Source organism: Brachionichthys hirsutus, chromosome 12 (genome assembly GCF_040956055.1).
Source record: "Brachionichthys hirsutus isolate HB-005 chromosome 12, CSIRO-AGI_Bhir_v1, whole genome shotgun sequence".
Taxonomy (NCBI): Eukaryota; Metazoa; Chordata; class Actinopteri; order Lophiiformes; family Brachionichthyidae; genus Brachionichthys; species Brachionichthys hirsutus.
In genome coordinates, this window is record NC_090908.1 from 3,184,077 (window position 1) to 3,211,746 (window position 27,670).

Below are 27,670 nucleotides of genomic sequence, written 5' to 3' on the forward strand. Positions count from 1 at the left end.
CTGGTGCTTGTTATGCCCTGTCCCACCTCACTGTGCTGTTGCCGTATTCTCTCCAGACTTGTCACACACCGATCCTCCCACAATAATAATATAAGGTCTATTTTACTTCAATAGGGTATTGGGTAACTCTTTGTAGTAATTCTTCTAACACATTTGTTTGCCAAGTCCAGCGCAGCGCCATTTCTTTCTTTTGTCCATTCTTTCTTTCACTACTTTTGTATCCCAGAGACAATACTATATTTTAACTGTTAGAATATACATTCAAATTTCTAACCAAAATAAGAGCAACATATAAACTATATGATTCATTAGAGATTTACCGATAAGTCTACACGCTGCACTTTGTGGAGATTTCTAAGAGTTCACTCCTCCTCAGTCATTATTTTTCTAAAAAGAATAAAGTGGGCGAGAAAATAGTGACCAAATAATTTAACTAGGAATGGACTTGTCCTCTTTCTCTGATGGGTTTATCGCACCGGCCTTCGTCTGCTGATCCGAATGTCAAACTGCTATTTGAGTCCAGTCCATCAGCACAACAGCAGCTGCTCCTCCTGTCATTCCTGAGCGGCACGCTTCACATTATAGCAGTGCAGCACTCTTTGTATTACTAAACAGGTTTTGAGAATTTACTCTCTTGTTTTGTTTTTTGATAAAGATTTTAAAAGATCAACTGTTGACTTTTTTTTTTGCCAGCCTGTCTGTAGCAAATGGAGGCGAAGCACTGTATTGTCATTCTGCTTGTAATAAAGAAAGCGTGAAAGCAGCCGTCCTCTGTGTTTATTGGGAATCCCATCTTCTTCTTCTTCTTTGTCTCCGCCGCTTGTCCAGAACCAGCGACCCTCAGACCCTGTCATCGGGTGCAGCAGGAAGCTGTGGTCCCATGTTTTGTTTTTGTTTATTAAAAAAAGGAAGCTGCCAACGTTCCCTCTGGATGAAAGATCAAACGTGATCATATCTAAATGGAGCTCTGTTTGATCTGCAACACTGATTGTTCTGTTAACTGAATTTTAAATAAATGCTTCATGTTCTTCAGTTCAAATATTTATTCCGATGTTTCGGTACAAGCCGTCCTTACTGCGCATGTCTGTGACGTCACCTTCACGCACTTCTGCTATTCCCGGAAGCTAGTTGAAGCAGAGCGGGCGAAAGACAGAACTGATCAATATCTGAGACAAACACGTCACCGGAGATATTAAAGGAGGAAAGTAACAGCGCAAACGGAGAAAACGCGAGAAATAACGCAGACGTTTCAAGCAGAAAAGCGCGGAGCAATGTTTTGTTTACAACGGAAGTCGCTGTGGTTTCTTCTTCTACTATTTCCGGTATATTTGGTAAATATTGCGCATCTTAATATAATTTATTCTGATCGATAATGTGATGCATGAACACGCAAATCCTAATCGGATCAATAGTGTCCATGAACGCAGTGCATCCGATCATAATTTTAATCCGAACTCTTATCGGATTAAATACATTTTCAAAATGTAAACGCAGCCATATCATGGTCAGTTTGCAGTTGTCTCATATGGACACTCCTAAGTCTTTAACATGAAATTATTATTGATTTCCACAAATGATGGCTGACATCCATTGATCTGCCTCGGTCAATGTCTGACCATCATCAGAAACTCAGTTCATGGTTTAAACCTTGCATGTACAGAGAGATAGGGGGCGTAGTCCTTTACCTGTTGCTATGCTTATTAAAGTGTGAATGGACAATTTTCTTAATTAACACAGTAAATGTTTCAGGGACTATATCGGTAGAAGGATGCTGAGGATGGAGCTGCCAGGGAACAGGGCTAGAGGACGACCCAGGAGGAGACACATGGACGTAGTGAGGGAGGACGATGCAAAGGACAGGGTGAGGTGGAGACGGTTTGTCTGTGGCGACCCCTCACGCGACCGGCAGCAAGAAAAAAAGAACGTGGTAAGTGTTTATGTTTACGGTAATGCTTCCAGAGACTGCTCCGTGACTGTTTGTACCTGTCTGCCACACTGGGTGGCGCTATTGGATCAGTTGTCGAGTGAACCTGCAACCCTGACTTTCCCCTCCCCCACTCAGCGGTCCAGGTTTGCAGCATCATGTGTGCTGATGCTGAAGCATGCATGTGCAGTTGAGGCTGCCTCTCACTCCAGCCGCTCCCCGTGTCCATCGCCGGCGTCCTCTGCATCCGTCCGTAGCTTCGACCGCATCACGCCATCACACGCCTCTGCAGCATCCTCTTCATACTCGCAGGCATCCATTTCAAACAAGCACCCCTGGACTCCAGCATTCCCTTCCTCTCCGATTTATCTCCTCAGGCGTCACATCACATGCAGGGCGAGTTTTCCCTGCTTGCATTCCCACAATCCCCTTCTGCTCGCCAGGGCTTGTCATCGCCACCGTCCCCCCTCTTCATCGTCATCCATTCTCTGAAGTGCCGTTCGGGAAAAGGCAGCCAAGCTGTCTCTTCTTCCTGTGAAAGTGTCTTTTGGCGGGGCAGCGGGTCTTCCGCCATCCCTCTGGAGGATGATGCTGTGGATGAACACAGAAGAGATGGCCCTGGGGGAGCTGCTGGAGAGGCTGAGGACGGTCACTCAAAGCATAGGTGGGTGCCACCAACACGCTCGGCTAATGCAGCCCCTGATCCAAGGTGAATGCAGCAGATGCTGCTGTTTGTGTGGATACATGTGAGAGGTGAAATAATTGTGCGTAAACAGTTCCAGTTGGAGACGATACTGCATAAATTGGATACATTCACCCCTGCTAAAAGGCTAAAGTCGGTGTTTTATGATGGGGAAAATACGGGATCATGCACGTCTGTGAGCGACATTTGTGTCTGAGACCACGCCAGTGTTAACCTGCTGTGGACTGGACATGGCTTTCTGCTCAGTCGTATTAACTCGATTTGTCTTTCCAGTCTAAGCCTTTGTGTTTTCTGTGTGTTTTCACAGTCTTTCAGATTCTTTGCAGTCAGCGCTGCTTCTGATGAACATTTTTAGCGCCTTTCTTTTTTTATTCCAAAGCAAATTCATGACACGGTCGTGGAAGAGACAGCTGTTGCCTTCATGTGGCACCTGCAGCTTCTGATTCATTTATGTTTTCCTCCACTATTGTCATTAACATGATAGAATCAGATTTTTGATGCCTGTGTCTGTTTGCGTTTGATCGTCTTACAGACCCCCTCCGCACACACACACACACACACACACACATTGGAGGTCAGTAATGATCTTATTCAGAGATACAGCTGATCGTTTTTGTCAGGAAGGTGCATCTTTAGCAGCTCCAGAGCTGGTGAAAGCAGCGAGTGGGAGGATTTGAGTCAGGAGGGCATGTGGTCATGCCCATGTCGACACGCTAGCGAATAGCACTGATCAAACTACAGCTCTGAAGGAGCAGCATTAGCTCCATCGCTCTACTCCAGATGAAGAAAACAACCTTTAATTGAAATCATTTATTTTCCACATGACATTTTCATAAAGGAGACACATTCTACCCCTACTGCAGTAATACATGTAGTACTACTTGCAGCCATGCCACTTAAAGCCTCTCTGAGCATCTCAGCCGGGCCTTTGACCTACTTCCATCTGACGCAAAGCGGCACATCCAGTTCAGTGAGTCACAGGTCTCAGCCTGTGGTGTCTGTTATAACGACTGTTATAGTTTATGGTGCAATGTAGTGACATAAGTTGTTGTGTGCAGGACTAGTGCTTTATTTGCTGCTGAGTCTGAGCGAGGCAGAGGTTTATGAATCAGATATGATCAATATATATATATAAAGGCTTTATTATTAATGTGGCGTGAGAGCTGGTCCTCAAACTGCTTGGGTGAGTGGCGCTGTTGATCCCTGCAGGCAGAGCAGGTGCACAGACAGATGGATCAGGTTGGTCACCTTCCTGCAGCCGCTCAGCTGTGGTCAGGAAAATGAAAGTACCCAGAGCAGAGAGGCGGGTCAAATGAGCTTTAATGCATGTGTGTTTGTGTGTTTGCGTAAGCGGGACTACAGGTAAAACGACACACAGGAGATGGGTGATACTTCAAAGGGAGGATCAGACCTTATTAACGCAGGGATGGAGTGTCATGGATAGATGGTTGGTGGTGCGACTCCTCCTCTGCTCATCAGTATGTGTCAGAGTGCAGCTCCTCTCTCGTCTCCATTCTAAGCCCATAAACTGCAAACAGCCTATTATTTGCTAACTTTGCACACACAATCGCACACAATCACACACACACACACACACAATCGCACACATCTGAAGCCCTGCCAGGAACCTCCTCCTCTCTCCCATCAAGCCTCCACATCAATCACCAATCGCTCATTAATTCACCACAAAGTCTTTATTGCTGACGTATTTAAGTTTCACTGCTTCCGTGCATTTATAATCCTTTCCTGCTTCACGGGGAACGAATGCATGGCTGCATGACGGAATCTGGGGACGTAGAAAGCATGGAAGGAAAGGCCGATTAGTTGAGGAGAGGAGGAGTATAATTAGCATGAGCGGCAGAAGGGGATTTGTGCTCCTCTGCTCCCCTCCACCCTCCTTCCCTCTCAGATACAGCTCTGCACTGTTAGCTGTCTTAGCGCTTAGCGATGAGGCATGTGTGAGGGTGTGTGTTTGTATGGGGGGAGAGCTGGGCCCGTTCTCAGCTCCGGTGGTGTTTCAGCAGTTCTGCACACCGTGAATCAGCTTTTCCTGATTTTTGCCAGCTCTGCATTCCCTCTGGTCCCCAATGTGGCTCTGCAGAGGACACACAGCCTGTCCTGATGTATGTAGTCAAATGCAGACTTCTCCTCAGAGGATGCGTGTAAGAGAAGGACAAATTGAAGCTGAGTGAGCTGCTGCGTTTCAGAGTTTGGAGACCAGTGTGCAGCGCCGCTTTGGAGGTGGAGGGTGTGTGGGGGGGGGGGGGGGGCAGCTCTCTGGATGACAGTCCGTTTGAGCCTTTGAGAACAGCACTTATGTCTCTGCACGAGTTTCTGCGGGAGGGCAGTGAAGTGTCCTGCAGGTTTTTGAACCGGCTTGGTCATCTGATCCAGAACCTGGACATCTCTGGATCTCCTTTCCCTTTCGGCCCCGGCAGCCGCAAGAACTCCTGGAGAGGCTGGGATGGTAAGAGTGACAGAGGAAAAGAGAATGTAGCAAAGAGAAGAATGCTCATGTTCAGTTCCGTGTGTGTGTGTGTGTGTGTGTGTGTGTGTGTGTGTGATATGCAGGGCATCACGCCCAGAGTCTCTCAGACACTGCTCCCTTTGGGTTACCCTTGCTCCCTGTGGGACTGTGTGTATCGTAGAGTGTCTAACGGTTTTTGTCGTTGCGTGTCCATGCACTGGATATTTTTCAGAAATTGAATTTTTTGGCAAATGCAGCAGCAGCAACTTGCCAACGGACAAGTTGCTGGAAAGGAGTGAGGACTGCTGGCCAAAGCTGCTGAGTTTTCTGCATCTCTTTTCAACAGCTTTGCGAGCGCTTTTGCTTTTGCCACTGCATGGAAAAGACATTTTCTTCACTCGTACTCAGGGAGGGAAGAAAGCCACGAAGAGGCCCTCTCCATGGGATGGGGGGGATGCTGATGGTCCGGCTTCAGCCAAGTGAGTCAGGAGACAGAGGTGGTATCTTTGTCTCCATGTGGGTAACGTTTTCCACCTGCCTTTAACGCTGTTTTCTTACATTCTGCTTCCTAAACGCACGTGAAAACTTTCATTATTTTTTGTGAGCCAGCCTCATATTTCAGCAGCGTAGTCCTTTGATATGTATATTCTCCGCAGACATTTCTGAGTGACTTGCAGCTATGGCATGTACACGAGTGCATGAGTGCATGTGTGTTGTGTGTGTGTGTTGCTCTTTGGTTGCAACATTTCAGGGAATGTTTCTCTCAGGCTCTGCTGAATGACAGGAGCAGTGTTGTAACAGTCGTTGGCATCAATACCATGAGAAAATACGGGGAGGCGTTCGCTGTAGTAAGGCGATCAGATTGTTGCTTAATTGTCTGGATGGCAGTATGCGTTGTTCCTGTATGTAGTTTTCAGGAAGTAGCCCATCCCATGGATTGTAGCACATCCCGTATGCATCCCTTGCATGTTACATGCTGGAGTGTTAGCTTGCATGTATCAATGAGGGACGCAGTAATCAGATCACAGAATCATATCAGCTGTTGTTGCTGCAATGAGGGATCAAAGGTCACAGACATTAAATGTTTGCTATTTAAGAAAATGAAACACAGTGATCAGTAATGACCGCTTAAAAGTGATCAAATTAAAGTGAGTCATCCTTGACACCGATGTTGGAGTTGATAAGGGAACAGAGGGAATTGTGAAACTTTTATTCTGTCTCGTCAGCAAGACAAGGCGATACAGCCCAGATATTCTGGGATGCTTACGCTTGTAGCGACTAATATAGCCTTGAGCTGTCAGCTTCAAGCAGAAGTGAGAGCCAGGCTTTAGTAAACTCACCTTTCTCAAACCCCACGTCCCCAGATCGGTCTCATTTTCCTTCTCGTAATCTTGAGACGCAAACTGATGGCGGCTCAAGTGAGACAGCTAAAGGTAGTTTAGTGACTCTGCACAGCCACAAAAGGCTTCATGGTGGTTTTTGGTTTTTTCCCACTATTACATAAACCCAGTAATAAAACACTGATCAATAAAACTGTTCGAGTTCCTCTTTAGATAGGCTGAAAAAAATCAGTTCCATAAAAGACTGTGTAGCATTGAGAGTTAGTTCTGTTCTGTTCTGAGAATTTGTGTTGCTCTCTTTATGTGGAAGCCCATTGAAGCAGCGCCGTTAAATTGGACTCGGTCTTTGTTTGAGCCCCCTTGTTCCCTCTGAGCTATGCTCCTGCAGCCTGATGGCTCTCAGGTTTATCTCTCAAGGTTTATGACACTGATAACCTTGCTCATACCCGTGGACACAGTGCAAATATGTGTGTTAAAAAAAAACTCACTGACCACATATACAGATGCTAAACTTTATACCCATGCAAACAAACATAAAAGCATGCATGCACACACACACAAACGACAGCTGTTGTCCACAGCTTTTAGCACACTGTACTTTGTACTGAATTAAATGACTATTAGCTTTAAGTCAGCCATTGCTCTTCTTATACAACTCAGTTAAGATGGGATCTAAACTGGAACATTCTTCTCGGACACTAGAGGGGTCTCGGCAGAATTGGGTCTTTCACTGACTTTTTAGAAGGGGGTCCTTTGAGTGGCTCAAGTAAGAATACTGGCTTTGAATGCAAATAGCCTGTGAATGGTTAAATGACGATGCAGTGCAGTGTTTGAATGAGCTGGTCAGAATGGAGGCTTTGTACTTTAGGTCCACGTCTACTGAGATAAGGCAGATGAGGCCACAGGGCTCCGTTGATCAGTAAGTAAATGAGCACCGGTCAAAGGGCTGGGAGAAGCAGTCCCTACCTGACCACAATAACACGACACGACACAGCGAAGCATGCACGGTCTTTCACTGGGCTCGGACTGGAGAGCCAGGACTGGATCCGGTCTGGCCGTAACAGGTCGGGTGCATTGCTGTTCAAACAGGAGGGGTCAGGTAATTGTCCTTTTAGGGGAGGTATAGGGAAGCTGGTGGAGCAGTGAGGGTGGGGTGGCGCTCTACACTACAGCTTTTGTCTACATGGAAGGTAACCTGAGGTTACAATAGGAAGTCCCCCCGCAGTTCCTGAGTGACGGTCCTGCAGGCTGCAGAGCACCTGCAGTCTGACTGGGGGAGAGGTGAGTGGGAAGTTTGGTGAAAAGGTGGAGTTTGAAATACACGGAACTTGTTTCTCATGCAAAGCTGCACACGAAGAAGGGAGAAGAAGAAGAAGTGGACCGGAACAATAGGATGGGAGGAGAGGAGACCGCAGATTCAGGCTTTGTGAGGGAAGAGAACTTTGAGATTGAGTTAGACTCTGGGGTTTGTGTGGACATGGATTCAGAGCTGAGTTCAGCAGGGAAGGTGAGCCTGGGCTCGGATGAACCCTCAGACATGGAGGACATGGACCGGATCGTGGTGACAGAGCCGGCAGCGTCTGCTTTTATTGGTGATGAGCAAAGAGAAGGAGGAGGTGAGGTGGATGGCCAAATTGAAGATGAAGAGCTGGAAGGAGGGATGGCTGTGTGTTTGTGGCCGGTGAAGGAGCGTGGAGGCCATGTGCGGATCTCTCTGGAGGAGATGAAGAGCTACTACAGATTTTCTCGCTGCTGCCAGTGGCTGTGTGGTAGGTGCCAGCGCTCCCGTCATGTCCTCCACCGTCCTGTCTTTCTTTCACCCCATTGTTTTTGTGGAGACTCACCCTTGCACTAGTTTCACCACTGGCTGTTATCTTAATGGCAGATCATCCACCTGCCCCCCCCCTGACTTCACCACCCTAGCTTTGCTCTTGGATGGAGGAAACGCTGCGTTTTCTGTTTCTGTCAAGGAAAGCGACCCAATTTGGCTGTGTGGTTTCATCCAGTGCCTTTTCTACATGAAATCTGTCATAAATAATTTGTGTCAATCCCAGAGGATTTTATTTATGTGGATCTCCCACCTGTATCCTGTAGCAAATCTTAGCTGCTTGACTGGAAATGTGTCTCTGTATACTTCTCTGTATTTTGTGTTTTATTACCCTAGTCCATGTTTTTTTACGTGTAGTATATAAATATTTTTAGTTTTGCACGAAGGCCAGTCGTTAAGGCTCACCTTTTAATCCTCATCTGAACCTCAGATATTACCAAGACTCATCTGTCACTGCTAAACAGTGTTGCTTCTGTGCTTTGCTTTGTTTCTGTCTCCCTCCTCCCCCCATATCCCTGTTTGACGGTGTTCATCCTAATCCCTGCCCCCCCCACATCACCCAACACTGAAATGTCCAGTTGCTACTTTTTACACAGTGAATGAAACGGTGGAAGGCTTGTCAGCTGGCTAATAACCCGCTTGTTTAAGTTCTCTCTGTCGCCAGAGGAACCAGGATGTGTTTAATCCGTGTCAGCAGTGACCGGCAGTCGAGGCGTGTCGCGCTGACCCACTAATGTTTGACTTGTCACCTACAAACGTGAGCGTGAGTGGACACTAATCCTCCCACGATAAGCCTTTGAAAGGGCTTGAGCGCCTCAGCCAGCAGGCGGTGTGCGTTGGTGTTCACGTACGTGGGTGTACAATCAGGTTTGCTCTGGCAATTTAATGCTGACAAAAACATACAATTCATTTATTTATTTTTTTATTGTAAAGTAAAAAAACATTTTATCTTCTACTAAACACTCAGAAGGACAAATATCAGAAAATTAAGAAGGGATAACTGGTGGCCTAATTTTAAAACTCAATATTTAATGTTTTTCCGTTGGGGGGTGTTAATAAATTCAGACAGAGTCCCAGAGACAATGAGGGATTATAATATTTCTCCTGAGGTATACGTCTGTCTAATGTTAGGTTCCATATGACATCATGAATAATTACCGATGAGTAAACGTGTCAAAAAAATAAAAACTAAAAAAAAATGGTTTCGCTGCTGTGAGAAATACTGAAGTGTTTGGAATCATCTCATCGTCTCCAGTTCTCGGGGCCTCAGGGTTTGTCAAGAATCGCATAACTGTGTGTGAACAGTGGCTGTAAGTCTGACCGGAAGTAAATGGGGGGGGGGGGGGGTGACCAGAAAGAGAAGGAAACTTGAATCTTCTGGGAGGGGAATTTTCAGTAACGCAAGCCCTCTTTCTGGAAACAAAGTGCAGCCATTTCTGTCCTGAGTGGGGTGGGTGGGTTTGATCTGATACGTGTGGGAGCTGCTCGGGGGGCTGTAGGTGTGGCCGTTTGAGTAGGTGAGGGCGGGCCAGACGCCGCAAACTGGCAGGTTTCTGTGTGAACTTGATTCCATCAGAAGCTCATCTGTGATCAGCGTCCAGTCGTAGCTTTGTGTCCTAAGGCGATGAGCGGCCGGTATCATCCTGGAGACACTTTACCGAGTTACAAACGTCACACAGGCCCATTTATCTTCTTTCAGTTCCACTTGCCTGCATGGCTTCTGTTAGGCTTAGAAAGCTGCTCTTTTCTTCTTCTTCTTTTTGAACACACCCTCGCTTGAGGACAAATTTGAAAGAAAAAAAATAAGAAAAAGAAGTCGCTGCTCGTATATTATCTGTTGTTATTGACCATTGGTCCAGAGATGTGAGCGGAGATGGCGAACACATGGAATATTTCCTGCTAAGAATAAGACGCAAATTGATTTTAGCCTGCAGAACAAAACTGGAACAGCCGCGGAAGTTTCAGCATCGGTGATGTTTATCCAGTGGGCGTTTTATTTATCTAAAAGGTGAACTAGTGCAACCTCTGCCTTATCACAAGCAAGAAGTGGCGCCAGCGGTGGAAACAGATTGCGGTGATCGATGTAATCCATGTAATGGAACCTCAACCTTCTTTCTCCTGCTGTCCACAAAGACATCCGCCTTGCTTCCTGCAACACACTTGTCCGTGAAGCCCACAACCCGGGGAAGTTTAGATTCTCCCAGGCCTTCTCGCCTCCCAGTTAGCACATCCTGACCGTTTCATCCCCGTGATGATTAGAATCAGGACATGGATGACTGGAACTGGATGACAGATAAACATCTTCTGGATCATCGCTGGTGTCACTATCTTGATGAGATAAGCTGTCCTAAATTTCCACTTGTCCTGCAGGAACTGTTAGATAGCGTGTTCAGTTAGTTTGTCTGCTCTTATTGCTATTGCTTAAGCAATGAAATGTCAATAGTAATTAATCACTTACAGGCTTATACAGCCTTTTTTGCAATAATACAAAGAAAGGTTTCTGAGAACAATGATCTTGTAGGTTTTTTTTTGAGCAGCTTTTTTGGCACAAGGCTCATCAGCAAATTACCAAATTTATGTTTTACTATGCTTCATTCAATCTGAAGCTGAAAGGCGACAAGAACGGCAGCACTGGCTGCTAGATGATTGGTCAATGTTGGACCGAGTGCTCAGGATTTCAAAATAAGGCAAAGTAAATTAATAGTTGTAGTTTTACTCCTCTGAATCCAACGTTAGAAAACTTCCAGAGGAAAAGTGTTTTTTGCCTGGTGGAAACTTTGACAGACATCCCAACAGAGTGTGTGTGTCTGCTAATTCATGATGAACGCTCGAAGAGGAAGGAATCAACAATACGACCGTCTGCATCTTACGAAACATCAGATGAGCTCCTCCTCTTGTGTTCCGCCAGCATCATGGTCACATTAAGATCATAGATTTTCCAGAATTAGCAATGTGTGTGCGTGTGTGTGCGTGCGCGCGTGCAGTCAGCTGATTGGGTCTCATCACACAAACAAACCTCCTTGATATGAGGCTGGTTCAAAGAGACAGACAGTCAGGATAACTGGAAGGGGAAGGATATTGTTTCTAACATGCTGCGACTATGAAGACAGACTGCTAGTGGCTAGACCTGGACCTGATGATGTCACAGGGTAAGGGAAACGTGCTGGGTCACACTTCACATCCCTGTTTCTTCACAAATGTATTTTAGGTTATCACTTCTCAAGATATTACCATCTCAATAATCTGGATGGACAGAGGATACCAGAGACTCTACCTGTTATCTTTGTGCTGTATTTGAACTCTTCCAGATAGTGAAACGCCACGAATAATTACCCCATTCAGGATGGGGAGTATTTATAACTGTAGTACAAAAAACCTGATTCAGTAAAGGCACTTTCTTTTAATCCAGAGAGACATTAACTGTTGCACAACAACGCTTTCCTTTTCTAGCGTGCCGTTGTCGTCGTAATTCTGCCTGATTTGCCTCGGGGGGGGGAAAGGGGCAAACACAACTAAGGCCGGGATGAAAAGTCAACATGGCTTTTTCTGTGACTTTGACTCACCATCGTGTGTCAGCAACTCACAATGCATCATCTTTCCATTATCTCCATACATGCCTCTCCTTCTCATGCTCATCACCATTATTACCTTTAATTCCACGTCGTCCACCTTTTTTAAAAGCAGCATCCTTATTCAGGATTGGTTAGAAGACATTTGATTTCCAAAATAATGCATTTTTATTTTACTGCAGAACTGTAGCTCTTTATCCTTGAGCATATTGCTAATGAGTTAAAGTAACAGACGGCTGAAGAGGCCTGTGAATGCATCGTGCTGTTTTTTAACTCACAATTGTTTCAGGTCTATCCTGAGACCTAGTTTCTTTGCTTTGCCAACAAAGAGGCTCTTTTGCGTGGAAACAGATATTAATATGTAATTAGTTCTTCCAGGCAAAGGCAGGTAGTTACACTATTACTTTTACAGGTTTGGTATTTACCAGTATTGTTGTCCTGATGGGAGAGATCTTAACTCAAATGTTTGCAAACCAAAATGCCCCAAGGATCCATCCTGACCTGAATTCCCTGACGTCTCTCGCTGTGCCGTTTGTTTAAAACTGAAGACGAGTTCTTGAGTTCAGAGAAACATGGAATGGGTGAAGCAGCATCCACCTCATGCATAAAGAAGAAGATGACGAACCCACAGAGGTGCAGCGGTGTCCCTGTTCACAGTCTCACACCCGCAGGCCTTCATGCGAACGCTAACCTCTACCCACATCGTAAAATGTCACATTAGAGACCGCAGACCTGTCGAAGTTATTAAACATAAAAGAAATGTGAGAGGAAAATCAGCTGCATTACAATTTAATTCATTTTTACAGCTCTATTGATCTGTTTTACTTTTGGATGCATGAATCATTATCAAGCAATTCAGAAAAGTTCTTTTACAAGTCACTATTATTCAGATATTCATTGGGCCTTGTCAGCTGCGTTGCAGTGTAACAGACTTTGCTTTATTTTGGTAAATTATCTGCATCTGTGTTTCCTGTTAAACCAACTGAGCCACAATGTGAATGCTGTGTTTGCTGTATCTACTGCCTAACCGCCGGTTTCATCCCTGGTAACAACAGAGTCTCCATCTCCGGCCGGAGTTACGACTTTAACGCGAGTTTATCCTTCAGTCGCCCTCCGGCTGTGTTTAATATGTGCATCTCTGTCTCCCGTCCAGATGAGATCATGCAGCTGGACACCAGTTGCCTCTGTGCTGCTGACATCAGCCCTGATCTCAGGAAGCAGTTTGCCTTCCTTTCAGGTGACCTTTCCTTTTCTTACTCTCTGTGTTGGTGTTGCATTGGGGGATCATTTTCTATGCTCATCTGTTTTTATCTTAGTCCTTCCATAATCTGTCTGTTAATTTTTTTTCATCGGCACGCCATTGTGTTCTCACGTCTGCCGTGCTAGCAATCGCCTATATTTTATATTCCACTTGACATTTGCATAGTTAATGTGACTGTTTTTAATACGCTGGCAGTTATAATTTGCCACGCAAATGTCACCGCTCTTCTTCCTCTTCATCATTTGTCAGGTTTCAGGTCGGACCACTTTGTTGCTGCTATATGTCCTGATATATGGCCCACTTTGACTTTATATATATATATGAGGCATTTTTGTAGATATTTGTGACACTCTCTATATAGTTATTCTATTACTGGTGTCACTGTCTGCTCTGATCGTCTGAACTGACCATGAGGCTTTAGTTGGGAACCATTTTGCAGAGAAAGATCTAAGACACCTCAAAACCATGACCGTGCATTTGCTGTTGCTATAGTGATGCGAGAAGAAAAGGCAGACAGATTGATATTCCAGTCACATGCAGTGACAGAGCAGCTGCTCCACGCAGGGAGTGTGTGTGTTTGTGTGTGTGATATTAAAGGTCCTCATGTCAACTTCATTTATTCTTACCAAATATTGATGTTTGATTCATATGATTCACTTATTTCAAATTCGATTTTTATTTTTCTGTTTTTCTGTTTTGTCTTCTTACTTCTTACAGTTATTTAGAAAAAAAAATAGTATTTGAAAAATGCATTCTGTGCATTTTGTTTGTTTGGAGGGTGATTAAAACTTTCGATATGCATACCATTGTATTTTTGTGTTCTTTTTGTGTACAGCCTCCAGTCATCACTATTTATCATGCTCATTCATGATGAAGTAAAACTGACATTGCACAACGTGTTTTTTTTTCTGTTCTGTAGGAGGCAGAGGAGACAATGGCAGCCCCATCATTGTATTCCCAGAATTCCCTGCATTCGGAGAGATCACAGAGAGAGAGTTCCACAACGTATTAACCTACCTGACGAGTGTGCCCAGGTGAGATGTCACAACTCCGTTTCCTTATTTATGGGCCTTTTGGCACCATCTACTCTTGAGAGATGTCTGGGTGGAGTTGTTTCTTTTTCTTCTCCACAGACATATATTGAGATTTAAAATAGTAGAGGAAATGATGTGGAGCTGAAAGAGGAGACTGGAATTTGCAGATGCCTCTCTGCCCCCTTTGCAAGAAGTCTGCCAGTAGATGGCAGCAGTCACTTAAACTCCATCACACTGAATGCAGAGGATTTCAGCAATGGTTGAGAGTTGTCACTAACAACACTGTCAATTAAAAAACCCAAGGTCTTCTGCATTTCAATCTGACAGACCACAAAGTGGGGCGAGGAAACGTTCAAAACTATCCATTTAGCTGTTCCTCCAGAAAACACTCCCAGTGTAATATACATTCCAATTTGTTTGATATTTTCCTCAGATTTCAGTATTTCACGTTTCTTGGCTCTGTTCAGCTCCTCCTTCATTATGCCTTGGCCATCGACGCGCATCAATAAGTGCAATGATTCTGAATGCAAGCAAAACGCTGGGTAGTGCATCACCTTAAATTAAATGTGTGATGAACCTACAAGACGCCCAGTGTGTGGACACCTGCCCACTGGAAGTCATACAATGTGTTGGTCTCATATCAATGAGACAAAAGTAAAAGCTCTTTAAATTTTTGTTTACATTTTTTCTTTTCTTTCCTTTTGTTTCATTTTCTTTTCTTCATGGGTGGGTGGCAGACAATAGACAGGTATGAGTTCTCCACTTAAATCGAGCCCTCATGTTTTCAGCGGCATCTTTCCAGTCTGCCCGCCCCCCCGTGTCTATGAGACTGCTGATTGGCTGCTGAAGCTGCTCATCTGGGATAGGCTTGTGTCTCTGCAGCTCCTTGAGCATCGTTGGGGGGGGGGGGGGGGTGATGGATGCTTTGCAGGGAGGACGCACAAAGTGCTTTGATGTTGGGATCTTCTTCTGAAACACCTTCCCTACTGGCTCTTATTTTTCCTTTGCTATTCCGAGGACTGCTTTTTAATGATTCAGAGCAGTGGATGCAAGAGCAAATCCTTGAGGATTACTGGGATATTTGAGCACGGAGGGTTGACGGAGCTTCGGTGGCTGCTTCCACCTATAGGTGCTTCACGTTCTCAAGTTTGCACAGTGAGAACTGTCATTGAATGCTGTTTGTGTGTAACCAAATCCGCAGGCGCTTCTCAGTGTGTCCTTGTGCGGATCTGTGGAAGAAGAAGCTGCACGAGAAAACAAAGAGCTGAACCTACAGTTCAGTTCTCTCCTGGCTGCTTGTGTGTGCTTCTGTTGTTGTTGTTGTTTTGCTTTCTTCATGTTTCCTCAACATGTTGTGTCTTTGTTCCAGTTTGTCCTCAACAGATGTTGGTTTCATCTTGGTCATTGACCGTCGTCAAGACCGATGGGCTGCCGTCAAGGGAACCCTGCTTCGCATCGCGGTGAGTTTGTGTGAACACACACTTGGTCCTTCTTTCTGCATTATGAAAGGTAATGATGGGGGGGGGGGGCGGTGGTGACATGAGGCAGCCTCACCCTTAATACTATCACAGCCTGCCATGTGTTTCCATGGTTACGTGGCCATTATAACCCGGCATTATTAATTAAACTCTCTCATTCACTTATCATGTCAGCATTAATATTTACCATGGAGAAACAACATTTAGCCGGCAGGAGCAGCCAAAACAGCATTAATATACTGTCTGCTTAATGAATGGGTAACTAATGCAGCCCCCTCAGTTCGACTCATTTAGCTCATTTTTTTACAGTGTTTATCTGCAGGGAAGTGATGATGAATGTGTGTCGGAAGCAGAATCACTCCCTTCACACAATCTCCCAGCATACGGCTTTTCTTGGGCTAAAACAATGAGCAGCTGGGGGGGGGGGGGGGGGGTAGAGCCACGGCTCCCTGCTGTTGTTCAGATAGGGGAAACACTGGAGCCTTTAGACATGAAGCAATTGAATGTGGCATTTCTACATGAACTAGCACCGTTTTTTTTAGGTTGAGCAGACGACCATGAATGGTGGAGCCAGCAGAGCAATCATCCAAAGCAGGGAGGGATACCAAAAACCAATGAGCGACTATTACCACGGCCAGTGGTTGGAGACCGCAGCGCTCCTTTCAAATTAAATCAAGCTTTATTAACCCCAGGAGGGGGGAGTTTAAAGGCTGACAGGCTGGCGGTAGGGCAGCAGTCAGTCATCCCTGCAGTAATATCCTGTTTGTGATGACTCAGCCGGGCTGCTCGCTGATGAACGGCGGCCCTTTTCAAGCTGCTGCCGTGTTTTTGTAGTGGAGACTAGTTCATTAACTCCATTGCATTGAGTTCAGGCAGCCTTTGTCTTTTTCTCTGTCTGTATCTGTGAGCAAATGTGCATTTACGTGCGTGCGTACGTGCGCTCCCCAGTGCTCTGTATGGTCAAGTTTAATCCGGAGCCTTTCACAGACTGATGCTAATTCATTGTGCCGGTTCTGCCGGGTCCCTGCAAGCTTCCCCTCCTCCCGTATAATTTATGCGGCTCCTCTTCCAGGCTTTGTGTGTTCTCTTGTCTGATCTCTCAACCTATCACTGAACGGCAAACATGCAGACACAAACACAGTGTGTTACAGGACACAGACACAAACACAGCGTTTCTACTTTGTGGCTTCTCCACCTGGTTTGTTTCGTTAAGCCATATTTACCCTCGCCGAAGCGGAGGCGAGGGTATTGCAATTGGGTGCGTTTGTATGTTTGTTTGTCTGTATGTCTGTTTGCTTGTCTCTCCGAGCACATAACTCAAAAACTAGTAACCCAATCGACTTGAAATTTTTACACAAGCAAGGTTCTGTCCGTGGCTCGGTCCTCCCCGAGAATGGTGTTGATCCGGATCTGGATCCAGATTCTAGAATTATTTTTACATCTGGAATTGTGCCTGTGCTGTAAACTGCCACTTTAAGAGGGAGGGACACGAATGGCACGATGAGAAAAAGAGGGAGGGACACAAATGGCATGATGGGAAAAAGAGTCCAGAAGGAGTCTTGTAGTACGTTCCGGAGCAGCAAGCTAGAGCAGGTTTGGCCCCTCTGATCCGGAAGCCCTGTTTACTGTCTCACAAGATCGAATAGTCTTTTGGAGGCGAGGGTCTGCAATCTCTGATTGTTGTTTTCTAGTTTTAAATGGAACTCAAAATATTCTTAGCTGCATATTTGGTGAACAAATGCACATGAATGGAACCTCAGCGTACTTTATGTAAGAGTGGCTCGCAGTAAACCACAGTGGTTATGCTGAAGGAACTTGTTTCCCAGGGCAACAGTGTGACATTAACAGTTGCTCTGCCTCTGACATCCATTGCCCGTCTGCTTTCACAGCAGTATTGGTTTTATTTGGCATTTAATTTGGTCCTTTGTGCTAAGACTATGCACACTAAATACTAATGTGTGCTTCTTCACAGTACTGTCAGCTGGGCGAAGATAATAATACACGTGCAGGATAGTCTGAGCGAGAGGTTTCATGTGGGACAGACAAACAGACGGAGGCGATGAATAACACAAGAAGGGTAGCCTGCCGGCGGGAGGAATGAAGGATGTCCTGCTCGCATCTGAAGGAGAAATTGACTCCTGTCTGCACTGATGTGGAGGTGACAGTGTCCATCTCCACCTTCTTCCAGGGCTCCTTCCCGGGGAACCTCCAGCTGGTTCTGGTTCTGAGACCCACCACTCTCCTACAGCGCGCGCTCTCTGACATCCTCTTCAAGTTCAACAAGGATGAATTCAAGATGAAGGTTCCGGTGAGTCCGGTCACGCTCGCCATCGTGTCAGAGATGATGGTTCTTTCTTATTATATGACTGTAATCTCCACGTGACTCTCTCAGGTGATCATGCTGAGCTCAGTAGCGGAGCTGCACTCCTACATTGACCGCACACAGCTGACGCAGGAGCTCGGAGGAACGCAGGAATACTGCCATGAGAAGTGGATCTCTGACCGCACTGTATGTACCGCACAGCTCAGTGGCTAACATGCACGGCTAACCACTGTGTCCATTACAGGCACTTTAAGTAAGACCTCAACGGAGTGAAAAGTACGCCACCGTGTTCGTGTGCAAAGAGCCACTTTTCTTTAGTTCCTTATTAACTAGTCAATGATTACCTCAGTTTAATCCACAACCCAAACAAAGTGGCACAACAAAATATCGATAAAAATTAAGCCGAATGAATTTGTCAGGTGACCCAACCTTCAGTTTTCCTATGGATGAAGCCCCAGTGTGAAGTCAGCATTCAACAAGTCTTTAATGCCTCCGATCGTATTTACGAGCTGGTTGGAGCCTGTTTCTGGGGTGCAGCAGATGGCTCTATTGATCCTGAATCTGGATCGTGGCTTGCGTTTTACCACATTGCTGGGGATTTGTTCTTGTTCCCCTGATTACATCGCGCTGGAGTCACCAGTCCACCTCCAGCTCTGTCTGCATACATTTTAAAGAGAACATGTTTCCTTATTTGAGGCAAAAAAAAAAAAGGTACAGGTAAAATCTGAAGACAACCCTCCATTAAAATGGTTTTAGTGAAAGCATGATCATCCCTAGTGTCAGTCTCTGATGAGTCCGTTGTGCATCAGGCTATTGAAGGCTTCGCACTGATGGTAAAGAAAACAGCACAAACCCTGCAGTCGTTTGGAACCGAGCTGGCTGAAACTGAACTGCCCAATGAAATCCAGGCCACGGCCCTCCTGCTGAGCACACACATCAGCAAGAAGGACAAAATGAAGGTAGAACCGTTATACCTTACAGGCATTATTTAACTGTATGTCTTCTGTGCTGAGCTATCCCTCCGTCTGTCTGCAGGAGGACCTGCTGCTGGTTCTGGATCAGGGGGACCAGCTGCTGGAGACCATCAATGAGCCCATAGCGAGAGACCCAGACCACAACATGAACCAGGATGAAGTGGAGAACATGGCTACGGTGCAAAGGTCAGAACCGCCGTACATGATGAGGCTGCCAGATGACGTCTCGAGAAGAAAACCTTCGCCGTGAACATGAACAGAGAGAATATGCTCATCTGCATGCACTACACGTTAAAGCCAAAAGACGCTGTTAGTGTCGTTTATTTAAACATGGCTGTCTGACGGTTGTACCAACAGTAGTGTTTGGAGGTCAGCTGATTCCCATGTCAGTGGACATTAGCTCTACTTGCACGCACTCCAACCTGCACCATTCTGCAGTCCTTCCTCCCTCCCTCCCTCTGATCAGCTCAGCCGGTTGTCTTCCCCTGCTCATTTCAGGCTGCTGTCTCAGCTGGACGAGACGGAAAGGGCGTTTGATGAGTTCTGGGTGAGGCATCAGACCAAACTGGAGCAGTGTCTCCAACTGCGCCACTTTGAGCACAACTACAGAGAGGTGAGCCTGGCAGCTCAGGTGAATTCAGCGCACGAGAGGCCACGGAACTGACGGTGACTTTGCTGCTGCAGGTCAGGGCTCTGCTGGATCAGGTGTCTGAGAAACTGGTGGCTTTCTCTGAAGTGGGAATCAGTCCAGCCCACGCTGACCATATCTTCTTTGACCTCACCACCTACGAGGAGAACGTCTCTGTGAGTAAACACCTGAAGTCTCATCCTTAATCCGTGGCATGGAGAGATGCAGCATCTTTGTGTTCTACGTGCAGTCATAGGAGTTCTGAGTTGGATTTTAGACTTTAGATCTTAATCTGGATTCAGAGCTGCAAGGAAATACGTTTCATTCATTCATTCATTCATGTTCTTGAGAATGAGACAATCAGTCTCTTCTTCAGCCGCTATATCAGAAATCTGGATTCGTGGTTTTACGCTGGCGCCTATCTCAGCTGACACGGGGCGGGAGGAGAGCTACACCCTGGACAAGTCACCTGTTCATCACAGGGCAACACAGAAAGACTGACACTCACTCACACACATACATAGGGACAATTTAGAGTGTCCAATTCACCTTTAGCCCTAGGCCTCCCCACACAGACTCGGGGAGAACATACAAACTCAGCACAGAAAGGCCCAGGTGGAATTGAACCAAGTACCTTGCTGTGAGGCAAGCGCTCTAACCACTGCGCCACCATGCTGCCCCATACATGTTTCACTCATTTCATTTGTACCCTACAATATTTGGGCTTTTCTACAGCATAACGTTGTATAAAATGCCATTCCTTATTTAAATGTATAATTGTGCTATATAGCGCCACCTGTGGGCAAAATGCCTTTGAAGACATCACAACCGCTGAGGGGGCAGGTCCGTCACTCCAGAGCTGGATAATAGTTGGTAGAGCCAATAACTAGCTCTCCTCACTGGTCCCACCACAGGAGGTGCTGAAGAGAGCCTTGTCATTGGCCCGTGAGGGTGATGAGCTGATGAAGAACTCCCACTATGCCGAGGACTCCATTCAGCCCAAATGCAGTGAGCTCAGAGGCATCAGTGAGGATGTAAGCAGTGAGCTGAGGCTCAAGAAGGAGCACCTCCTCAAAGCCGTGGAGCTGCACCACTGCCTGGACAGGGTAAGACAACGCGCTGTTTGTTTTCTCCTGCTTGTTTACTTGTTTATCCGCAAGTTGTTTTCTGAAAACGTGGCGTCGGCAAGAATCCCGGGCCAAGGAAGATTCGACTAAATCTTGATTTGGATCTGAGTTTGGCTTCTGGTTCTGGTTCTGGTTCTGCGTCTAACCTCATTATTTCATCCCCCCCCGCCCCCACTGCTGTCCTCAGGCCTCCAAATGGGTGGATGACGGGATATACCTGCTGGCATCTCAGCCAGTCGACAAATGTTTGTCACATGATGGAGCGGAGCTGGCCCTGCAGGAGCTGGAACGTTACCTGGACAACGCCGGGCACAACCAGCTGACGGACCCGGATGACATCTGCACCGAATATGAGGCGGTGCTCAACCAGCAGTTCAGGGTGAGAACCAGACGCCAATAGAGGACAGGCTGCATTAGATAATATAACGCTCTGCCCTCCTTCGTGCTGCAACAAAACAAGCTCATCCTGTAAACGTAAAAGCTTGTGGTGAGGTGACAGAAGTAAATAATGTTCAAATGTGTCAAGCAGAATATTTAGATTAAGTTTGATTGTTTAGGTAATATTTATTAAGGTACTGACGTGTAAGGCTACGAATGAATTAGCTGTTTGCACTTTATTATTTTGTTGCTTTCAAATATTGACAAGTTTCCGTTGTGTATCGAGTCACTATGACAACCTTATATTGTGGGACGGGAAACATCAAATGAAACCCTTTTAATCAGCCTGCAGCTTTGCGATTACCCTGCACCCCTCTGACAAATCCAGGAGCATGTGGAGAAGCTGTTCCAGAAGCAGGCGTCCATGCAGGACATGTTTAACAAGAGGCAGGCCAGCCTGAAAAAGCTGGCAGCCAAACAGACCCGGCCGGTGCAGCCAGTCGCCCCCCGCCCCGAAGCGTTCATCAAATCCCCCCTCAGCTCACCCGGTCAGGTTCCACTCACCCTGGGCCACGTATTCCACCCAACTTCAGACTCACGTTGAGGATTATATGTTCTGAGTTGTACATTCAGGTGGATAATGTTAATATTATTACCCAAAGCGTTCCCTACAGTTTTCCTGTTCCCCTCCCGCAGCCCACCGAACGCAGCAGGAGAAAAACGCCTCCTACTCCGACTCTGGGAACGACTACGACAAAGTGAGTGGAGTTCGTGCACTTCTCTCTCCATATACTCTGCGTGATACCCACATGCATTGTGGGTTTCACGTTGAGCTGGGGTTCTTATTGTATATGTTTTTGAATTTGATCCAGGTAAACAGCCAACCACAAAGCGGAGACGGCAACAGCCATCATGCCTCGCTGTCGGAGGAGGAGGAGAACCTGGCGGTGCTCAGGAGGTGAGGGATTAGTCATCACCCGTCGGAGTCTGCCTCTTTTCACATTGTCTATGTGTCTTTATCGAACCGTCGAACGGATCGATCATGTTCTGTGTGTCTGCAGACACGTGATGAATGAGCTCCTGGAAACGGAGCGAGCCTACGTGGAGGAGCTGCTCTGCGTACTGCAGGTGTTTAGTCGCTCCTCAATATGTTTGCGCATCTTTCTCTTTCTACAGAAAGAGATGTTTTAGGTTTCCATGTATGTCTTTGCAGGGATACGCCTCTGAGATGGATAATCCAGCAATGTTTCACCTCATGCCTACTCCTCTGCAGAATAAAAAGGAGGTTCTTTTTGGCAACATGCCAGAAATCTACCACTTCCACAGGAGGTAAAGTCGACTTTTTGGTTGAGAAAGCTACTATCCCTTATAGGTTCTACATGCTACACACTCAGCTGAACCGTGTTGCTCCCTGGATTTATTATAGAGGTGCAGTTGTCATGAGGTGAGACAGGAAGCCCACTGGAGTATGATTTTTGCAGATTACATTGTGAGAACAGGGAGCAGGTAGAGGATAATCTAGAGAAGTGGAGCCCTGCTCTAGAAAAGAGAGGAATGAAGGTGAGCAGGAGTAAATGAGAAGGTCCCAGGGGGACAGTGAAGTTACAAGGAATAGACGTAAAGAACAGTGTGATGGAGAGAATGTGGAAAGGAAGTGAAGGAACGTGAGGCTGGAATGCGTGGAGGAATTTATCAGGTGTGCTCTGTGATAGAAGAGTGTCAGCGAGGATGAAGGGAAAGGTCTACAAGACAGTGGTGAGGCCAGCCATGATGGACGGCTTAGTAGTGGCTCTGAGGAAAAGACAGGAGGCGGAGCTAGAAGTGGCAGAGATGAAGATGCTGAGGTTCTCCTTGGGAGTGACCAGGTTGGACAGGATTAGAAATGAAGCAATAAGAGGGACAGTGAAGGTCAGACGTGCCCTTGTCCCTCAGAAAAGCTGCGATTCCACTGATAGACTGCAGCACCAGCAAATGTTTATTACATTATCCTCTTTGTCTGTTGATCTTTATCTTTTGCCATCAATAGAATGATTTTGTTGTTTCCAGAACCTTTCTGAGGGAGATGGAGCAGTACACCGACTGTCCCGAGCTGGTTGGAAGGTGTTTCTTACAGAGGGTGAGGGAAGGAAGATGTTTTCATGTGATGATTTGGTGCTGATGATGATGATGATGATTCCGGAACACAAATGGTTCTCACTTACGTCTTCAAGATGACAGACCTGCAGATCTACGAGAAGTATTGCCACAACAAGCCTCGCTCCGAAAGCCTTTGGAGGCATTGCTCCGACTGTGCCTTCTTCCAGGTAAAGACAATCAGCACCGTCGGAATTTCCAGTCAATATTTCATACTGGATTTCATTTAACGCAATTTGGTTTATTTCTATTAGGAATGTCAGAAGAAGCTGGAGCACAAACTGGGCTTAGACTCCTACCTGCTGAAGCCTGTTCAGAGGATCACCAAATATCAGCTCCTTTTGAAGGTACTTTATTTTGGTGGAGAGACATTTAGGTGGGATTTCTCCTCTTAATTATGGATTTGCCTGCAGGAGATGTTGAAGTACAGTAAGAGCTGTGAGGGGGCAGCCGACCTACAGGAGGCGCTGACCTCCATCCTAGGCATACTCAAGGCTGTCAATGACTCCATGCACCTCATAGCCATCACAGGGTTTGAGGTGAGACATTAAACAGGAGAACGGGATGCTTCCTGTTGTTGGCTAGCGTGAAATGAAACATGGCGGGTGGCGAAGGAGTGACGTGGCACCATGCAGTCCAGTTCTTCCAGCATCTTCGACTCTCCTCTGTCTCAGGGCAATCTGGGAGAGCTGGGGAAGCTCCTCATGCAAGGGTCGTTCAGCGTGTGGACGGAGCACAAGAAAGGCCCCGCAAAGGTCAAAGATCTGGCTCGTTTCAAGCCGATGCAGAGGCACCTCTTCCTCCATGAGAAGGCCCTGCTCTTCTGCAAGAGGAGGGAGGAGAACGGGGAGGGCTATGAGAAAGCTCCCTCATACAGCTTCAAGCATTCTCTGAAGGTGAGCGTCTCTGCAGCACTTGTGTTTCTGCTGATCTGTTTGTATTCATTAAGTTTCTTTCACCGACTAGATGAGTGCCGTTGGCATTACCGAGAATGCAAAGGGCGACAACAAGAAGTTTGAGATCTGGTGCAACTCCAGAGAAGAGGTTTATATTGTTCAGGTACATTAAATCCTCTGTCGAATGAATACAATTGCAGTGACTCCGAGTGTCTTTGTAGCTAAATGTGATTTCTCTGTGCTGTATAGTCTTTTTTAATTATTATTATTATTATTAATCTGAAGACACTGAACATTCAACCCCAATAAATGCACATTTTATTCATGTTTGATAAATGCCAAAGAGCCCAGCATGTAAATACACAGGAGGATTAAAAAAAACAACTTACCGTGTGTTTTCATGTGAAAATACAACCCTTATGTTTTCACTATTCATTTTTAATGATTGCTTTAATTTGATCAGCAACAAAAAGAAACAGGAATCTAAATGGAAAATACAAGATCTGACACAATCACTGATCAGCATTTATGGTGACGGGGCTGCACTCATGTAGCACCGTGACGCTGCCCGAGGCGCTTTACATTCATTCACACTCCAGGGGCCGCTGCCGGGCCAATTGGGAGCAATTTGGGGTTCAATGTCAGGGCCAGGACTGGAACCGTTGACCTATCAGTCATAGCACGGCCCGCTCTACCAACTGAGCCACAGCTGCTGCTGATTTGGCAATGGAACAACTGGCATGTGATATATGATCGTCTGAACTTTCAATATTTGTCAACCCTTTCAGGCGCCTACAGCTGAAGTGAAAACCAAGTGGGTGAATGAGATCAGGAAGGTGCTGACAACCCAGCTGGAAGCGTGCAGAGGTAAAGGAGGTTGCACCCTAAAACCAGGTTCCAAGTTTAGTCTGCGCACCCAAGGGATTCACCCAGAAACTGCAGCGATGATCAAGAAAGAACAATCTAATGTTCAAACATGAGTGTTCTGAACGGTCCATGTGTGTTTCAGAGGCCAGCCAGCAGAGGGCACCAGACTCAGTTTTCCAGTTCCCTCCAGTGCCCAATGGAGCAGTCAGTCAAAGGCAAGTCTGTTCATCAACATATAAATTCTCCCAGTTTAAATTGTCAGTTTAAGCTTTGTCATTTTTCCAAGTAATTATTTTGATGATTGTAAATGTTTCCAGAGCCTTTTGAAGCTTTTCATGATCCATATTTTTCCACCCATAGTCCATTCAAATCTGGCCAGAGGAGCTTAAAAGAGGAGCAGGAGAGGAGAGCTGATCCCCAAATTCCCGATATCAATTATTCCTCATCACCAAAGTACACAGGAAAATGTGAGTGCTTGTGCACCTGCAATGTGTTGACTTGTATAACCGCTTCCCTGCTCATTTGTCTCCTTCCTGTGAGACTGAACTTAACCTCTTCCTTCCTTCTTTTTTGTCCCGTCTTGCCGCTTTTCCTCGGGGTCAGATGAGGCTGTGACTAGTCCGACCTCAGACAGAGCTGCTGTGGCTAAAAAGCGTTTTACCTTACAGGGCTTCAGTAACCTCAAACCCCAGAAAGGTAACTGCAGACCGCCGTCAGTTTCATATCCAACTTCACCTCTTCTCCAGCATTGTGAAATGAAAAAAATGTATTAATCACAGACAATTTGGAACTGTGCCCCCCCTATTTTGTTGGTCATAGTTTGGTGTTAGATACCTGCCTCTGCACGGTGAAGACATGTGGGCTTAGTCAAGAGCTAGTCCAGGTCCTACTTCCCCCTCAGGGACAGATGAGCACAATGAACCCATCAATACATGATGTTAGAAGCAACCTGAAATATGCTAACTGCACGCTCCGTGATCATCTTTACCATCGTCATCACTGTGTGGAGCGTCTCTAAGCAGCAATACATTTAAAGGCCATTTGGACAGGAGTTAAACACTGCATGCTTCCCTCCACAGAGTCCCCAACCACTGATGACAAAAGGTTTACATTCCCCACGACCTCCTCAGGTACACGCAGCTCAAAACCCGCTCGAAACCCCAGATAGATTTTTTTTTTAACAGCTCTGACTTTTCATAGAGGAAAAAAAAAAATCACAAATGTACCAATAAAATGAAAAACAATAATAAACGCCGTCTTCAAAGACCCCCCCCCTCATCATAGCTGCTTTTCTACCCGTGTTGTCTTTTATCGCCTCAGCTCATCCGCCCATTAGTCTCGTGCTGTGATTTAACACATTGCTCTCTCATTGAAATCCCAGTTTCTGTCGTCTCATTAAAAATCCCTCACCTCCTACTTGCCCTGCTTTCCCACAGGGTCTCCCACAAGCCCCGACCACAGGACGAAACGGCGGAGCGATCCAACTCCATTCGGCTTCACAGGTAGCGACTTTCTCGACAGTGCCGCCGTATACTCTCGCTGTCTAGTTACAGTCCCGTGACGACTCTGAGCGCAGCTTTTGGCCTCTCATCGAGTCGAGATGAGTTCGACCGTGCGTGACGAGCTGTGTTTCTGCTGCCTCCTGTCCCCCAGATGCAGGCCCACCTCCGCTCTACCTGAGCCGCGCCAGGTGGCTCAGCACATCTAGTCTCTTACAGACAACGAGGAGAGGTACACTGGCACCAGCAGCTCATGCTGGCTGTGTGTTAATGTGTCACTTCCATCAACTATACTGTCTTTCCCGGTGGTTGCTTCCACATCTCCACACAAATGAGAGAGAAATTTCTCCTTCCCACTTTTCCTTTGATTCCCATGAATAACAGAGGTGCATGCCGGGCTCCTTGTCTTGTGGAACAGGTTGCTTGATGTTGGGATTTCTGGGCGTTCCCTTTCTGTTCCTCTTTAAATCTGTCCAACAGCTGCTGGCGGAGACTGTTCCTGTAAACTGTCTGTCTCCCTCAGGCTGGAACAAGGCCTCGCTGTCGATGGACGCTTCAGAGGAGCACGACGACTATTCCAGCGCCGAGGAGCCTCTCGACTCTGACCCGGAGGATGAAACCAGCAAGAAGTTGGTGGGTCCAAAACGCATGTCAACGTAAACTGAACTCAAATCGCCCACAAAGTGACCAAGTGGGGCAGCAGATGGACCTTATGACATTTTATTTATTTTATGTGGGTTTTTTTTGTATGTTTCTCTGTTTGCATTGGAACAGTGTGCTGGCAAATACATTGTGACGGCTGATAGTGAGAGCGGCGGCGATGAAGAGCTCTCGGTGAAGAGTGGAGACGTGGTGCAGCTGGTGAAGGAGGACAGCGATGGGCACTGGTGAGAAAGCAGCCTGACACCCGCCGAAGAATACATATCATAGCAGCGATTTATTCCAACGTCCATTCTGCGTGGTCGTGCAGGCTTGTCCGGAACCTGAGCACTTCCAAAGACGGCTGGCTTGCAGCTGCTAATCTCGCCACACTCATTGGGAAGTCCATGTCTTACCAGTCTCTCACCAGCTCAGGTAAGTCAAGCTATCCCGGGTTAATGTTTGTGACGCACACCTCACACGAAGCCTCACTCTGTGTGTGTGTCTGTGTGTTTGAAACCGAAGGCAGCGGTTCTGGAAACCTCAGCACGTCGTCCAGCTGCAGCGACACCTACACGAGCTTCTCTGACATCAAACCCTGA

The 27,670-nt window shown here is 46.4% G+C and overlaps 1 protein-coding gene across 1 annotated transcript; it reads left to right on the top strand.

Annotated features, from left to right (window-relative positions):
• Positions 1 to 4,943: 4,943 nt before the first annotated feature.
• Positions 4,944 to 27,670, top strand: LOC137902395 (guanine nucleotide exchange factor DBS-like). Its single transcript, XM_068746480.1, has 36 exons — positions 4,944 to 5,094; positions 5,441 to 5,573; positions 7,740 to 8,203; positions 12,985 to 13,068; positions 14,012 to 14,126; positions 15,496 to 15,586; positions 17,793 to 17,912; positions 17,997 to 18,113; positions 18,737 to 18,886; positions 18,963 to 19,087; positions 19,400 to 19,514; positions 19,586 to 19,705; positions 20,444 to 20,635; positions 20,844 to 21,035; positions 21,423 to 21,582; positions 21,731 to 21,792; positions 21,907 to 21,992; positions 22,096 to 22,162; positions 22,248 to 22,363; positions 23,081 to 23,150; positions 23,245 to 23,337; positions 23,422 to 23,514; positions 23,581 to 23,706; positions 23,842 to 24,063; positions 24,134 to 24,226; positions 24,852 to 24,930; positions 25,073 to 25,145; positions 25,291 to 25,397; positions 25,534 to 25,626; positions 26,010 to 26,060; positions 26,367 to 26,432; positions 26,584 to 26,661; positions 26,953 to 27,062; positions 27,204 to 27,316; positions 27,400 to 27,503; positions 27,594 to 27,670. Exons 1-36 carry the CDS (start codon positions 4,944 to 4,946, stop codon positions 27,668 to 27,670), a joined length of 4,308 nt encoding a protein of 1,435 aa, XP_068602581.1.